General features: G+C 45.0%; 1 protein-coding gene across 2 annotated transcripts; it reads left to right on the forward strand.

Annotated features, from left to right (window-relative positions):
- Positions 1-1,702: 1,702 nt before the first annotated feature.
- best4 (bestrophin 4) lies at positions 1,703-14,862 on the forward strand. 2 transcript variants are annotated; one of them, XM_046320853.1, is made up of 10 exons: positions 1,703-1,829; positions 1,938-2,110; positions 5,836-5,930; positions 11,071-11,304; positions 11,633-11,787; positions 12,043-12,120; positions 13,074-13,226; positions 13,591-13,671; positions 13,914-14,056; positions 14,150-14,862. In XM_046320853.1, the coding sequence occupies exons 2-10, from the start codon at positions 1,959-1,961 to the stop codon at positions 14,343-14,345; spliced, it is 1,287 nt and encodes a 428-aa protein (XP_046176809.1). In that variant the 5' UTR covers positions 1,703-1,829; positions 1,938-1,958; the 3' UTR covers positions 14,346-14,862. The 2 variants fall into 2 exon arrangements, with proteins under 2 accessions (XP_046176809.1, XP_046176810.1); XM_046320854.1 differs by lacking the exons at positions 1,703-1,829; positions 1,938-2,110; positions 5,836-5,930 and adding an exon at positions 9,319-10,720.
- Positions 14,863-15,019: the final 157 nt, after the last annotated feature.

The following is a 15,019-nucleotide window of genomic DNA, read 5'->3' on the forward strand; positions in this document are numbered from 1 at the left end:
TATATAATGTCCAGGGTATAACCTAGCCTGATGGAACCAGCCTGATCACCATATAATGTCCAGGGTATAACCTAGCCTGGTGGGAACCAGCCTGATCACTGTGCTCACCATATAATATCCAGGGTATTACCTAGTCAGGCTGGTTCCCACGAGACTAGGTTATACTCCTTCTGGTAGGTCCCGGCATCCGTTCATGACCAGGGGATAAGTCAGGCACCCACAGTCAACAATTGTCATCCACCCTCAATTTTAAACACAGTTTGATAAATAACGTAAATTTGTTTGGAAGCGAATTCTATGATTTACACATGTAGACTGAGTGACTCCAGGATGGTTTGAGACCGGTGACGCTGTTACACCATGCAACCAACTGTGACATGTTTAGCTGTGGCCCAAGGTTGGTTTGAGACCGGTGACGCTGTTACACTATGCAACCAACTGTGACATGTTTAGCTGTGGCCCAAGGTTGGTTTGAGACCGGTGACGCTGTTACACCATGCAACCAACTGTGACATGTTTAGCTGTGACCCAAGGTTGGTTTGAGACCGGTGACGCTGTTACACTATGCAACCAACTGTGACATGTTTAGCTGTGGCCCAAGGTTGGTTTGGGTTTGTTGCAGCTAGTTAGTACGCTGCTGTAGTCAGACATGAGTTAGCTAGTACCACCAAAAACTGCATCCAATATTTATTTGTGGCCTAGACATAGGATCCACCTCGGATGCTAATGTGACTGTTTATCTTCTTTTGAAAGGTCATCGTGTTTCCAAGCTAAATCCAAGTTGTATTAAGGTAGGCTAACGTTAGGCAGATTGCTCACTAACATCAGTTATGATAGTGATAATGATGATCAAAATATACATAACGGATCACTAACCATCCGTCTATTGTCTAGCTATGGTCTAGCAACCACTTATTCTGCACAGTGGGGTCCTTCAGCAAGGCATGCAAACCATAGTTGGCTGTGTATCCTGCTGGAGGCATGGTGAATAGGGCTTTTCAGTCTCAAACAGCCATGATGAAACGACAACGGAGCCCCATTCAATGAAGGGAAGAGAAGTGTGAGGAGGGGCGATTTGAACTTGGAGAAAGGGGGGCATGATTTTACACTTGGAGATTGGAGAAAGGGGGGCATGATTTGCACTTGGAGATTGGAGAAAGGGGGGCATGATTTGCATTTGGAGATTGGAGAAAGGGGGGCATGATTTGCACTTGGAGATTGGAGAAAGGGGGCATGATTTGCATTTGGAGATTGGAGAAAGGGGGGCATGATTTGCACTTGGAGATTGGAGAAAGGGGGCATGATTTGCACTTGGAGATTGGAGAAAGGGGGGCATGATTTTCTGACATAATTATAATCTAAATGTACTCATTGTGACACACTGAGGTTCCAAACTCTGTTTTAGACCAGACTGACTTTATGACCAAAATTATCCCATTTACCCTTTGTCGTCAATTTTGACGCGATAATAAATGTTTCTGACTCATATTGATGCCACAGGCCGTTTTTCAAAGGGATTCGTTGTTTAGTTTTTTTTTAAAGGGGCCAGTCATTCTTTAATGCTTGTTTGTACTTCCTCAATTTCTCTCATCTCATGTGGGCCCAAAGGTGAACTTGACTTGTTTTGTCGGCAGGCCACTTCTTTTACACATGGTTTCCCAGCCTATAAATCTCAGGAGGATCAGCATCCTTTATCTCACATGATGATGATGAATTCTGACAGGATGACACACAGTAGAAGTTTCAAACGAGAGGAGAGGGAAGTGATGATCTTTCTCGGGACAGAGTGACTGGATACAGGAGTACAGGTGTTTCAGCAGTCTTTACAGGTAAGAGGGGACATGGCCTTTAAAATGCTCTGTGAAAAGAAATCTAACATTTGACATTATGGCAGCTACGTGTAATGGACAACTGCAATTTCCCTGTCTATTTGACAGGTTCTCCACAACGACATAGCGATGACGGTCTCCTACACCCTAGAAGTGGCCAATGCTAAGTTTGGAGGGTTTTCCAAGCTGCTCTTCAGGTGGAGGGGAAGCATCTACAAGCTGTTGTATAAAGAGTTCCTGGTGTTCTGTCTGCTGTACAGCTTCTTCAGTGTTTTCTACAGGTATGATGAGCAGCTGCCTTCAGTGTCTTTTATTGGGGGTAAATATAAAGAATGGAATGGAATCCCTCTACATGTTCCCAGAGGGAGCTACAGTTCGGCAAGTCAGATCGACTTTAGCAACACTGCATTAAAGGTCCTAAACAGTCATTCTGATTCCTGTGTATAAACTTTTGAGTGACTAAAACATCACCCACAATATTTTTTCCTGATAAAAATGTTAAACAATTGAGAAAAATTACTTAATTAATACATTTCTCTCATGTCAAACTACCAGGAAGTCTGACAAGACAGACTGAGTGGACAGGGAGCTAGTAGACTGAGTGGACAGGGAGCTAGTAGACTGAGTGGACAGGGAGCTAGTAGACTGAGTGGACAGGGAGCTAGTAGACTGAGTGGGCAGGGAGCTAGTAGACTGAGTGGACAGGGAGCTGGTAGACTGAGTGGACAGGGAGCTAGTAGACTGAGTGGGACAGGGCGCTAGTAGACTGAGTGGACAGGGCGCTAGTAGACTGAGTGGGCAGGGAGCTAGTAGACTGAGTGGACAGGGAGCTAGTAGACTGAGTGGACGGGGAGCTAGTAGACTGAGTGGACAGGGAGCTAGTAGACTGAGTGGACAGGGAGCTAGTAGACTGAGTGGACAGGGAGCTAGTAGACTGAGTGGACAGGGAGCTAGTAGACTGAGTGGACAGGGAGCTAGTAGACTGAGTGGACAGGGAGCTAGTAGACTGAGTGGACAGGGAGCTAGTAGACTGAGTGGACAGGGAGCTAGTAGACTGAGTGGGCAGGGAGCTAGTAGACTGAGTGGACAGGGAGCTAGTAGACTGAGTGGACAGGGAGCTAGTAGACTGAGTGGACAGGGAGCTAGTAGACTGAGTGGACAGGGAGCTAGTAGACTGAGTGGACAGGGAGCTAGTAGACTGAGTGGACAGGGAGCTAGTAGACTTAGTGGACAGGGAGCTAGTAGACTGAGTGGATTTACATTTACATTTAAGTCACTGAGTGGACAGGGAGCTAGTAGACTGAGTGGACAGGGAGCTAGTAGACTGAGTGGACATTCAGCTATGACTCCAGTGGAACAGGGAGCTAGTAGACTGAGTGGGCATCTAAATATTTTAGACTGAGTGGAAGGATTACTTTAGCTAGTAAGTACTAAGTGGGTGGGGTTTCAGGTAGACTGAGTGGTGAGGGAGCTGTAGACTGCGTGGAGGGAGTTTGTTAGACTGAGTGGACAGGGAGCAGTAGACTTAGTGGACAGGGCGCTAGTAGACTGAGTGGAAGGGGAGCTAGTAGACTGAGTGGAGGGAGCTAGTAGACTGAGTGGATTTGGGAGCTAGTAGACTGAGTGGAGCAGGGAGCTAGTAGACTGAGTGGACAGGGAGCTCACAGTAGACTGAGTGGACATGGTCTTGTAGACTGAGTGGGCAGGGAGCTAGTAGAGCCAGTGGACAGGGAGCTAGTAGGAGTGGACAGGGAGCTAGTAGACTGAGTGGGCAGGGAGCTAGTAGACTGAGTGGGCAGGGAGCTAGTAGACTGAGTGGACAGGAGTTTAATGGACTGAGTGGACAGGGAGCCCAGCCAGACTGAGTGGACAGTAAGCTAGTAGACTGAGTGGAGATGACAAGTGACTGGAGTGGACAGGGAGCTAGTCCTGAGTGGACAGGGAGCTAGTAGACTGAGTGGACAGGGAGCTAGTAGACTGAGTGGACAGGGAGCTAGTAGACTGTCTGGACAGGGAGCTAGTAGACTGGGTGTTGGCAGGGAGCTAGGTTCTGAGTGGACAGGGAGCTAGTAGACTGACAATGGAGCTTGTAGACTGAGTGGACAGGGAGCATGTAGACTGAGTGGACGGGAGGAAGTAGACTGAGTGGGCGGGAGTTCAGTAGACTGGTGGACAGGGAGCAGTAGACTGAGTGGACAGGGAGCATGTAGACTGAGTGGACAGGGAGCTAGTAGACTGAGGGACAGGGAGCTAGTAGGGGAGTGGACAGGGAGCTAGTAGACTGAGTGGACAGGAGAGCTAGTAGACTTAGTGGACAGGGAGCTAGTGACTGAGTGGACAGGGAGCTAGTAGACTGAGTGGACAGGGAGCTAGTAGACTGGGGACAGGGAGCTAGTAGACTGAGTGGGCAGGGAGCTAGTAGACTGAGTGGGCAGGAGCTAGTAGACTGAGTGGACAGGGAGCTAGTAGACTGAGTGGACAGGGAGCTAGTAGACTGGTGGACAGGGAGCTAGTAGACTGAGTGGACAGGGAGCTGGTAGACTGAGTGGACAGGGAGCTAGGACTGAGTGGACAGGGAGCTAGTAGACTGAGTGGACAGGGTGCTAGTAGACTGAGTGGACAGGAGCTCAGTTGACTGAGTCTTGGACAGGGAGCTGATTTAGACTGAGTGGGCAGGAGCTAGTAGACTGAGTGGACAGGGAGCTAGTAGACTGAGTGGACAGGGAGCTAGTAGACTGAGTGGACAGGGAGCTAATAGACTGAGTGGGCAGGGAGCTAGTAGACTGAGTGGGCAGGGAGCTAGTAGACTGAGTGGACAGGGAGCTAGTAGACTGAGTGGACAGGGAGCTAGTAGACTGAGTGGACAGGGATAGTATTAGCACACACCCAGCTAACTAGCTAGCCATTTCACATTGGTTACACCAGCCATTAAGCTGATAGGCTTGAAGTCATAAACAGCGCTGTGCTTGCGAAGAGATGCTGGCAAAACACACGAAAGTGCTATTTGAATGAATGATTACGGGCCTGCTGATGCTCAGTCAGTCTGCTCTATCAAATCAGACTAAATTCTAACATAATAACACACAGAAATACGAGCCTTTGGTCATTAATATGATCGAATCCGGAAACTATCATTTCAAAAAACAAAACGTTTATTATTTCAGTGAAATACGGAACCGTTCGGTATTTTATCTAATGGGTGGCATCCCTAAGTCTAAATATTTTTGTTACATTGCACAACCTGTTTGACATGAGGAAGTGTGTGACAAGAGGAAGTGTTTGACATGAGGAAGTGTTTGACACGAGGAAGTGTTTGACACGAGGAAGTGTTTGACACGAGGAAGTGTTTGACACGAGGAAGTGTTTGACAGGAGGAAGTGTTTGACAGGAGGAAGTGTTTGACAGGAGGAAGTGTTTGACAAGAGAAAGTGTTTGACACGAGGAAGTGTTTGACACGAGGAAGTGTTTGACACGAGGAAGTGTTTGACAGGAGGAAGTGTTTGACATGAGGAAGTGTGTGACACGAGGAAGTGTTTGACACGAGGAAGTGTGTGACACGAGGAAGTGTTTGACACGAGGAAGTGTTTGACACGAGGAAGTGTTTGACACGAGGAAGTGTTTGACAAGAGGAAGTGTGTGACATGAGGAAGTGTGTGACAAGAGGAAGTGTGTGACATGAGGAAGTGTGTGACATGAGGAAGTGTTTGATAAGAGGAAGTGTGTGACATGAGGAAGTGTTTGACATGAGGAAGTGTTTGACATGAGGAAGTGTTTGACAAGAGAAAGTGTTTGACATGAGGAAGGAGACAACCAACTTTATGATGAAATGTGATCAACAGTCATGTTTCTTCTTTGATCTGGTTTCATCCAAATATCACCAAATTTCATGAAAAACTGTTCAGGGTCTTTAAGGGTGGGAGTTACTAGCAGAACAATGTACGTTTGGTATCAATAATCAGTTATCTTGGATTGGATATATTATGTTTTAAATATGATTCCTTTGCAGGTTCTTCCTCACTGAGAAACAACAGTTGTTGTTTGAAAATGTCGCCCTTTACTGCGACCAGTTTACCAACTTTATACCAATGTCCTTTGTGCTGGGTAAGTCAACTTTATACCAATGTCCTTTGTGCTGGGTAAGTCAACTTCACACCAATGTCCTTTGTGTTGGGTAAGTCAACTTTATACCAATGTCCTTTGTGCTGGGTAAGTCAACTTCACACCAATTTCCTTTGTGTTGGGTAAGTCAACTTTATACCAATGTCCTTTGTGCTGGGTAAGTCAACTTTATACCAATGTCCTTTGTGTTGGGTAAGTCAACTTTATACCAATGTCCTTTGTGTTGGGTAAGTCAACTTTATACCAATGTCCTTTGTGTTGGGTAAGTCAACTTTATACCAATGTCCTTTGTGTTGGGTAAGTCAACTTTATACCAATGTCCTTTGTGTTGGGTAAGTCAACTTTGTGTTGGGTAAGTTTATACCAATGTCCTTTGTGTTGGGTAAGTCAACGTTATACAATGTCCTTTGTGTTGGGTAAGTCAACTTTATACCAATGTCCTTTGTGTTGGGTAAGTCAACTTTATACCAATGTCCTTTGTGCTGGGTAAGTCAACTTTACACCAATGTCCTTTGTGATGGGTAAGTCAAAACCTATGAGGTGGGATATGTAATCCTTTATTGTCAACTTTGATACCAATGTCCATTAATTATAATTTGAGGTTTAAAAAGGCTTCCAGTTTAATTATAATTTCAGACTTGATTTTTCCTTACGAGAAATGTCCATTAATTATAATCCACGTAATAATTCACATTTCCTGTTGCTGCAGGATTATTTTCCTGCTGCAGCAAACTGGCTCAAATTAAGATCCTAAATTTGTACTTATCTGGGCCAAATGATCTCAAGGGAGAATACTATGAGAATGCTACATTACTGGTTGTCATAGCTACTGATGAGCATCTGAGCAGGTAGACACCAGATCAGTCAGTCACCTGATACAGCCCTTTCTGCCCCCACATGTAGGCACGCACATTTACAAAGAAAAAAATTCTAAACATCCCTTGTCTGTCACGAGTGTTAAATGAAATGATATTTGAAGTTACTCTGCCGATTGTCCGTGGTGTTGGTCCATTGGTGGGTTGAAATACGAGACAAAATATCCACAGACAAGTATCATTAAACTGATTTCTATGATGCTGGGTGTCACAGCACCCTCCTGATTCATCCGTCCTCATGATGCTGGGTATCACAGCACCCTCTGATTCATCCGTCCTCATGATGCTGGGTGTCACAGTACCCTCCGATTCATCCGTCCTCATGATGCTGGGTATCACAGCACCCTCTGATTCATCCGTCCTCATGATGCTGGGTGTCACAGTACCCTCCGATTCGTCCGTCCTCATGATGCTGGGTGTCACAGTACCCTCTGATTCATCCGTCCTCATGATGCTGGGTGTCACAGCACCCTCTGATTCATCCGTCCTCATGATGCTGGGTGTCACAGTACCCTCTGATTCATCCGTCCTCATGATGCTGGGTGTCACAGTACCCTCTGATTCATCCGTCCTCATGATGCTGGGTGTCACAGTACCCTCTGATTCATCCGTCCTCATGATGCTGGGTCTCACAGCACCCTCTGATTCATCCGTCCTCATGATGCTGGGTCTCACAGCACCCTCTGATTCATCCGTCCTCATGATGCTGGGTCTCACAGCACCCTCTGATTCATCCGTCCTTATGATGCTGGGTATCACAGCACCCTTGGATTCATCCGTCCTCATGATGCTGGGTCTCACAGCACCCTTGGATTCATTCGTCCTCATGATGCTGGGTCTCACAGCACCCTCTGATTCATCCGTCCTCATGATGCTGGGTCTCACAGCACCCTCTGATTCATCCGTCCTTATGATGCTGGGTATCACAGCACCCTCGGATTCATCCGTCCTCATGATGCTGGGTCTCACAGCACCCTCTGATTCATCAACCCTCATGATGCTGAGTACCACAGTACTGTCGTGTCATTGGCTATGCCGGATTAATCGATATGACATGCTATTCTATAAAATCCTTTCCCTGTAATTAATTTGACCTGATTGAGCTAATCATGTAAATGTAATTAACTAGAGAGTCGGGGCACCACAAAAAAGTGTTTATAGAGCTGTTATCTTCTGAATAAACTCTTAAAGACCTGGTAATATTTTACATCAATAGCAGTCAATATTAATCGTTACCTTAATTCAGTCTCATCTGAAAGTTGTAAATGCTTGGCTATCTTCACGAACCCTGGCTAACAAGTTGAATCAGCAATACAAAATTGGGTTTAATTATTTATTTTCTAAATACCTAACTAATCACACAGAATTACATGAACACAGAATGCAAATGATGTCATACAGAAAACGTCCCTGGTGGACGGAGCCGACATGACGGCTGGCTACACAAAGGGAAGGGGGTGGGGTTTGAGGGAAAGAGCTGGAGGAACAAAGGGATGGGGGCGGGGTTTGAGGGAAAGAGCGGGAAGACTGAGGAACAAAGGGAAGGGGGTTGGGTTTGAGGGAAAGAGCGGGAAGACTGAGGAACAAAGGGAGAAGCCATGCTATTGTAAATACAGTATCTTATGCATTCTAATTTACCGCCAATTTGGAAAAAGGAAAATGCAATAAATATTTACTCTGAGCTGCGCTTCGGTAGGTTGGTCGTAGATGCTGGCCGTGTTGGCCAACAGAGATCTTCCTGTCCTTGGAAGAATGTCTCTGGTGGTAAATTGGATACGTCGTCCGTCCTTTCCTAGCCCACGTTTACAGTGGCCGCTGCTAACTCAACAGCTAGGAGGTATCACTTCTGTACTGAATAAGAGTTCAAAGTTCATACCAATCGCAACCAAAGCTCACGCTGAGGTTGGCTTCGTTCTGTAGTTGACATGTTAGCCCTTTTAACGTGGGTCCGTCGTCCTCACGTCCTCTGAACAGGAGGTTACATTTTCGTCAAGGGCTTATATAGTGGAGGGAGAGAAGGGTGTCCACATCAACTTACATTCTACTACAGATTTATAAATGACATTATAGGAGCCTGGCCTCATGATATCCAACTATTCATTAGCATTCTCAACAGTCACCACCCATCCATTAAGGTTAAATACATAATAGATCCATGTGAAGTACACTTGGATACTACAGTTTTCTTTAATCACATAAATCAGTCTCAAAAAACAATATTCACTAAAGTTTATTTCAAACCAACAGATACACATGCTTTACTCCAAACACAGTTATCACCCCAAACATACATTTAGAGGCATCGATAAATCACAAATGATACGGTTTCATAGGATTTCCTCCTGCAAATGTAACAGTATAATTTTAAACCGTCCCCCTCGCCCATTCCCGGGTGCGAACCAGGGACCTTCTGCACACAACGACAACAGTCACCCTCGAAGTATCGTTACCCATCGCTCCACAAAAAGCCGCGGCCCTTGCAGAGCAAGGGGAACTACTACTTCAAGGTCTCAGAGCAAGTGACGTAACTGATTGAAACGCTATTTAGCGCACACCGCTAACTAAGCTAGCCGTTTCACATCCGTTACACAAACAGGACCTGGGAAAAGCAATTCAAACACTATGTCATGCACTCAGACAGAGAGGCTACTCCAAACGATATCTCAGAACCATAAATAACCTTGGTGGTCCTCTCTCCCATTCAACCTACACACTCACATAACACAAGTCTGTCCATCACTCTTTCTGACCCCAACCTTCATTATAGAGGTTCTAGAAGCACTGCCAAATCCACCCCCCCCTGACCCTAATCTTAACCCTGACCTTAACCTTAACCCTGACACTAACCCTGACCTTAACCCTGACCCCAACCTTCATTATAGAGGTTCTGGAGGCACTGCGAAATCCCCCTCTGACCTGAACCCTGACCCTACCCTTAACCTTAACCCTAACCTTAACCCTGACCTTGACCCTAACCTTAACCTTGACCCTACCCTTAACCTTGACCCTAACCTTAGCCCTGACCCTGACCTTAACCCTGACCCTAACCTTAACCCTGACCTTAACCCTAACCCTGACCCTAACCTTAACCCTGACCATAACCCTTACTGGGTTTGCACCCTGCTCCTGACCCTTAACCCTTACCCTAACCTGGGTTCGTATCCTGTCCCACCCCCATCCCTAACCCCATATCCACTCCTAACCCTAACCTCACCCTCACCCCGAACCCACCCCTAACCCCTCCCCTAACCTCATCCCTAACCCCTAACCCCCCATCAAAAGCTGCACTGAAGTCTAACAAAACAGCTCCCACAATCTTCTTATTTTCAATTTCTTTCAGCCAATCGCCAGTAATTTGTATCGAGCATGTTCAATGCCCTTCCGTATAAGCATGCTGCAAGTGTGTTGTTAATTTGTTATCTGTAAAATAACTTTGTATTTTATCAAACACCATTTTTTTCAAAAGTTTGCTAAGCACTTTGTAACAGTCTGATTGGTCAGCTGTTTGAACCATTAGAGGGTGCTCTGATTGGTCAGCTGTTTGAACCATTAGAGGGTGCTCTGATTGGTCGGCTGTTTGAACCATTAGAGGGTGCTCTGATTGGTCAGCTGTTTGAACCATTAGAGGGTGCTCTGATTGGTCAGCTGTTTGAACCATTAGAGGGTGCTCTGATTGGTCAGCTGTTTGAACCATTAGAGGGTGCTCTGATTGGTCAGCTGTTTGAACCATTAGAGGGTGCTCTGCTATTCTTGGGCAGCTGAATGACCTTTGACTCCCTCCATGTCTGAGGGAACACCGTCTTCTAGGCTTAAATTGAAGATGTGGCAAACAGGAGTCACAATGTATTCCTCTACCGACCTCAGTAATGTACCGTCCAGGTTGTCGGGAACCATGTGGTTTGTCCTTATTTATAGATATCAACAAATGTTTTCACGTCTTCCACTCTCACTTTGCGGAACTCAGAACTACACTCTGCTTGTCTTTCATTATTTGATCCATTATGCTAATCTGCTAATCTTTTGCTAATCTTGCCAACAAAAAAATAAGTTATGAAAGTGGTTGTTAATATCACAGGGTTTTGTTATGAACAAGTCATTTGCTGCAATGAAGGATGTTAATGAGGACATGTTTTTGCCTGTTGAGGGAGCTGGCAATACAAACATTTAGCTGAATCTGTAGTAAGACCTGCGAAACTGTGCAGGTGACCAATCTTTGATTTGATGTGCATGTCATATTTTCCTGTAAGGTTTCTATGTAACCCTGGCGTTCAACCGTTGGTGGGGTCAGTACACCAGCTTCCCCCTGCCTGACAACCTGATGATGGTGGTGTCAGGGAACGTCCACGGGCTCGACGAGAGGGGCCGGCTGCTCCGACGCACCCTCATGAGATATGCTAACCTCTCCTCTGTCCTCATCCTGCGATCCATCAGCACTAGAGTACGCAGGAGGTTCCCAACCATGGAGCATGTGGTGGATGCAGGTGGGGAGGTGTGTGTGTGTGTGTGTGTGTGTGTGTGTGTGTGTGTGTGTGTGTGTGTGTGTGTGTGTGTGTGTGTGTGTGTGTGTGTGTGTGTGTGTGTGTGTGTGTGTGTGTGTGTGTGTGTGTGTGTGTGCGTGTGTCCTTTCACGTCCCATGGATAATGCATAGGCTACACATCTCTATGACTGCGTTTACACAGGCAGCCCAATTCTCATCCTTTTACCCAAATTATTGTCAAAAGATCTGATTGGCCAAAAGAGATCAGATTTAGGGCTGCCTGAGTTAGGCTGTATTTACAGACGGTCGTTCCTCTTATCTCCTGGTGCAGGATTTATGACACCACTGGAGCATCGCCAGCTGGATGGTCTGTACTCTGACTTCAACAAGTACTGGATGCCTCTGACGTGGTTCACTAACCTGGCATCACGGGCCAGACAGGAGGGCCGGATCAGAGACGACGTCGCTCTACGACTTCTCATGGATGTGAGTGCTTTTCTCACAATAGTGAACCTGTGAATTGACCTATAAACTGTCCGAAGGAGACAAAACGTCAGAGACCCCCCTTGTTGCTGACATGGACCCGTCTCCATCCACAGGATTTAATTTCACTGACTTTGCACATCCAGACAATAGTATAAATCCGGACCTAACGGCCAGGAGTTCTTTCTGGTCAGTTCACATGGTCAGGTGACTCTCCTGGCCCTAACTGTGAAGCCCTTTTTGTCCTCCTGTCCGTAGGAGCTGAATAACTACAGAGGAAAGTGCAGCCTGCTGTTTCATTATGACTGGATCAGTATTCCTCTGGTCTACACTCAGGTAACCCTACCCTCTGACCCCTAACCTCTAACCCCTAAACCTCTGGTCTACACTCAGGTAAATGTTACAGGCCCCAAACCCCAAGACTGTTAGCCCACTGAGCTAAACTTAGGTGAGCTAACGGAGCTAACACAAGTTGTCAGGTCTCAGCCAAGGTTACTTATCAGCCAAGGTTACTTATCAGCCAAGGTTACTTATCAGCCAAGGTTACTTATCAGCCAAGGTTACTTATCAGTCAAGGTTACTTATCAGCCAAGGTTACTTATCAGCCAAGGTTACTTATCAGCCAAGGTTACTTATCAGCCAAGGTTACTTATCAGCCAAGGTTACTTATCAGCCAAGGTTACTTATCAGCCAAGGTTACTTATCAGCCAAGGTGTATAACACCAAACTACTGCCTGTATAACACAAAACGACTGCCTGTATAACACCAAATGACTGCCTGTATAATACCAAACTACTGCCTGTATAACACCAAACTACTGCCTGTATAACACCAAACTACTGCCTGTATAACACCAAACTACTGCCTGTATAACACCAAACTACTGCCTGTATAACACCAAACTACTGCCTGTATAACACCAAACTACTGCCTGTATAACACCAAACTACTGCCTATATAACACCAAACTACTGCCTGTATAATACCAAACTACTGCCTGTATAACACCAAACTACTGCCTGTATAACACCAAACTACTGCCTGTATAACACCAAACTACTGCCTGTATAACACCAAACTACTGCCTGTATAACACCAAACTACTGCCTGTATAATACCAAACTACTGCCTGTATAACACCAAACTACTGCCTGTATAACACCAAACTACTGCCTGTATAACACCAAACTACTGCCTGCTACTGTTTGAGGTGGATGTCTGCTTTTCCTTTTTTAATTTCCAAACTGCTGCCTGTATAATTGGATGTGATTCCGTCCCTCAACACAAGGTAGTGACCCTGGCTGTGTACTCGTTCTTCGGCTTCTGTCTGATCGGTCGGCAGTTCCTGAACCCTGAGAAGGGGTATAAAGGTCACCAGCTGGATTTGTACGTCCCCGTCTTCACCCTGCTTCAGTTCTTCTTCTATGCCGGCTGGCTCAAGGTGAGTTCCTTATCGATTGATTTGATTGGTTGGTTAATTGATTGATTGGATATTGATTGGTTAATTGATTGATTGATTGGATGTTGATTTGCTGGTTAATTGATTGATTGGGTGTTGATTTGTTGGTTAATTGATTGATTGGATATTGATTGGTTGGTTAATTGGTTGATTTAATATTGATTGGGTGGTTAATTGATTGATTGGTTTTCATTGTTGCTTGCAGTCTGAATTATGCAGAATGTACAGTCAAGTACATTCTGTTTATTTTGGCTGAGTTTATTTTGGCTGAGACATGGTCATGAACAAATCTTGGCCCTGGTTATGCTGAAGTCCTTGACTGTCCTTCCTTCTGTCTGTTTCCTAGGTGGGGGAACTGATCATCAATCCTTTCGGAGAGGACGATGACGACTTTGAAACCAACCAACTCATTGACCGAAATATTCAGGTGTGTTCATCTCACTTCCATTGAATTTAGGCCATCAATGACCATTGAGTGATGAAGTTGATTATCTGAGCATTTGTGCCAATGCTGTATTTTCAGTTTAAAAATAAAAATCCCAGTTCACTTTCCTGAACCAATCCTTTACCATCTCCGATAAAGTATCGTCTGACCTTGTGGACTGTTGGGGTGTTATCCAGAAAGAGTGATAGATCTGCTGTCTTTCTCCCCCTCACGTTTCTTCCCAGGTGTCTATGCTGGCTGTGGATGACATGCACCAGAACCTGCCCCCAACAGAGAAAGACAAGTTCTGGGTGGAGAGATACTTCTCTGTCCCCTACTCTACTGAGACCCTCAGACCTACCTTCATGGGCTCAACATATGACATAAGGTAGCCTACAATGACTGTGATTCATTTGTTCATGCGTTTGATTGTTAATTCATTAATTTCTTTGTTTGTTAATTCATTGATTCATTTGGGCAGCTATGAATCTGGTCAGGCCGTCTCCATGCCCTTCGTCTATAAGGATGAGTGTGGTGATGTGGACGTGAAGGATGTGTCTTTAGTGAGAGACAAACAGCTGAAGGTGTCTCATCTTCAGACAGAACGGGGGGAGGGGCAGTTCAAGGTGGCTGTGGAACTCATCCAAGCCAATGACAATGAGCAGAGCTCTTGTTGAAAGATCTGTGCAACACGTTTATGGGTTTTGTTGATTTTGGGGGGGATAATTCATGCATTTTCCATGCACCTGTGTGTCAATGATTGTGTGAAATGTCTTCTACAATCATGTTTCGATTGTTTGTAATCCTGGTTATTAAAAAATGATTTTGAAAAACATTAATTCTTATTTTTATAAAGAATATAAAAACCATTCAATTAAACAGCTGTGGCAGTGATGCATGACTTTTAACTTTGAAGCCTGATTCCATGATAGAACATTGTAGATTGATTTCAAGAACTAAATTAGTTTATCTACATAAATGAATATACTGTAGGTTGTGAACCAATCTGCAAAGACTGACATACGTGTGTAAGGAATAAAGGTGTGATTGTTTTTCATATTTTTTTGGTTTTTGTATTCTCTTGTATTGTTTACTTTCTGGTGTATTTCTTACGCAATTGTGTTGTATAATTTGTAAGATGCTTGGCTTTTTTGGTCTCATTAGGACTGTTAAAATAAAAAGCACTAAAATGTCGTTAGCTATTGACTGTCATGGAATGAAAACACGTTGCTAGCATGCTATAATAAAAGGCTAGCTAACATGTTAGCTAACTAGCATGCTAACTATAATAGAAGGCTAGCTAACATGTTAGCTAACTAGCATGCAATAATAGAAGGCTTGCTAACATGTT

The sequence above is a fragment of the Oncorhynchus gorbuscha genome, linkage group LG22 (assembly GCF_021184085.1).
Source record: "Oncorhynchus gorbuscha isolate QuinsamMale2020 ecotype Even-year linkage group LG22, OgorEven_v1.0, whole genome shotgun sequence".
NCBI classification, from domain to species: domain Eukaryota; kingdom Metazoa; phylum Chordata; class Actinopteri; order Salmoniformes; family Salmonidae; genus Oncorhynchus; species Oncorhynchus gorbuscha.

Bases quoted from the DNA above. Each gene is read 5' to 3' on its own strand.
- best4 (XM_046320853.1), top strand. From the start codon at position 1,959: ATGACGGTCTCCTACACCCTAGAAGTGGCCAATGCTAAGTTTGGAGGG. The intron at 13,227-13,590 runs GTGAGTTCCTTA...TCTGTTTCCTAG, and splicing joins TCTATGCCGGCTGGCTCAAG to GTGGGGGAACTGATCATCAA. The intron at 13,672-13,913 runs GTGTGTTCATCT...GTTTCTTCCCAG, and splicing joins TCATTGACCGAAATATTCAG to GTGTCTATGCTGGCTGTGGA.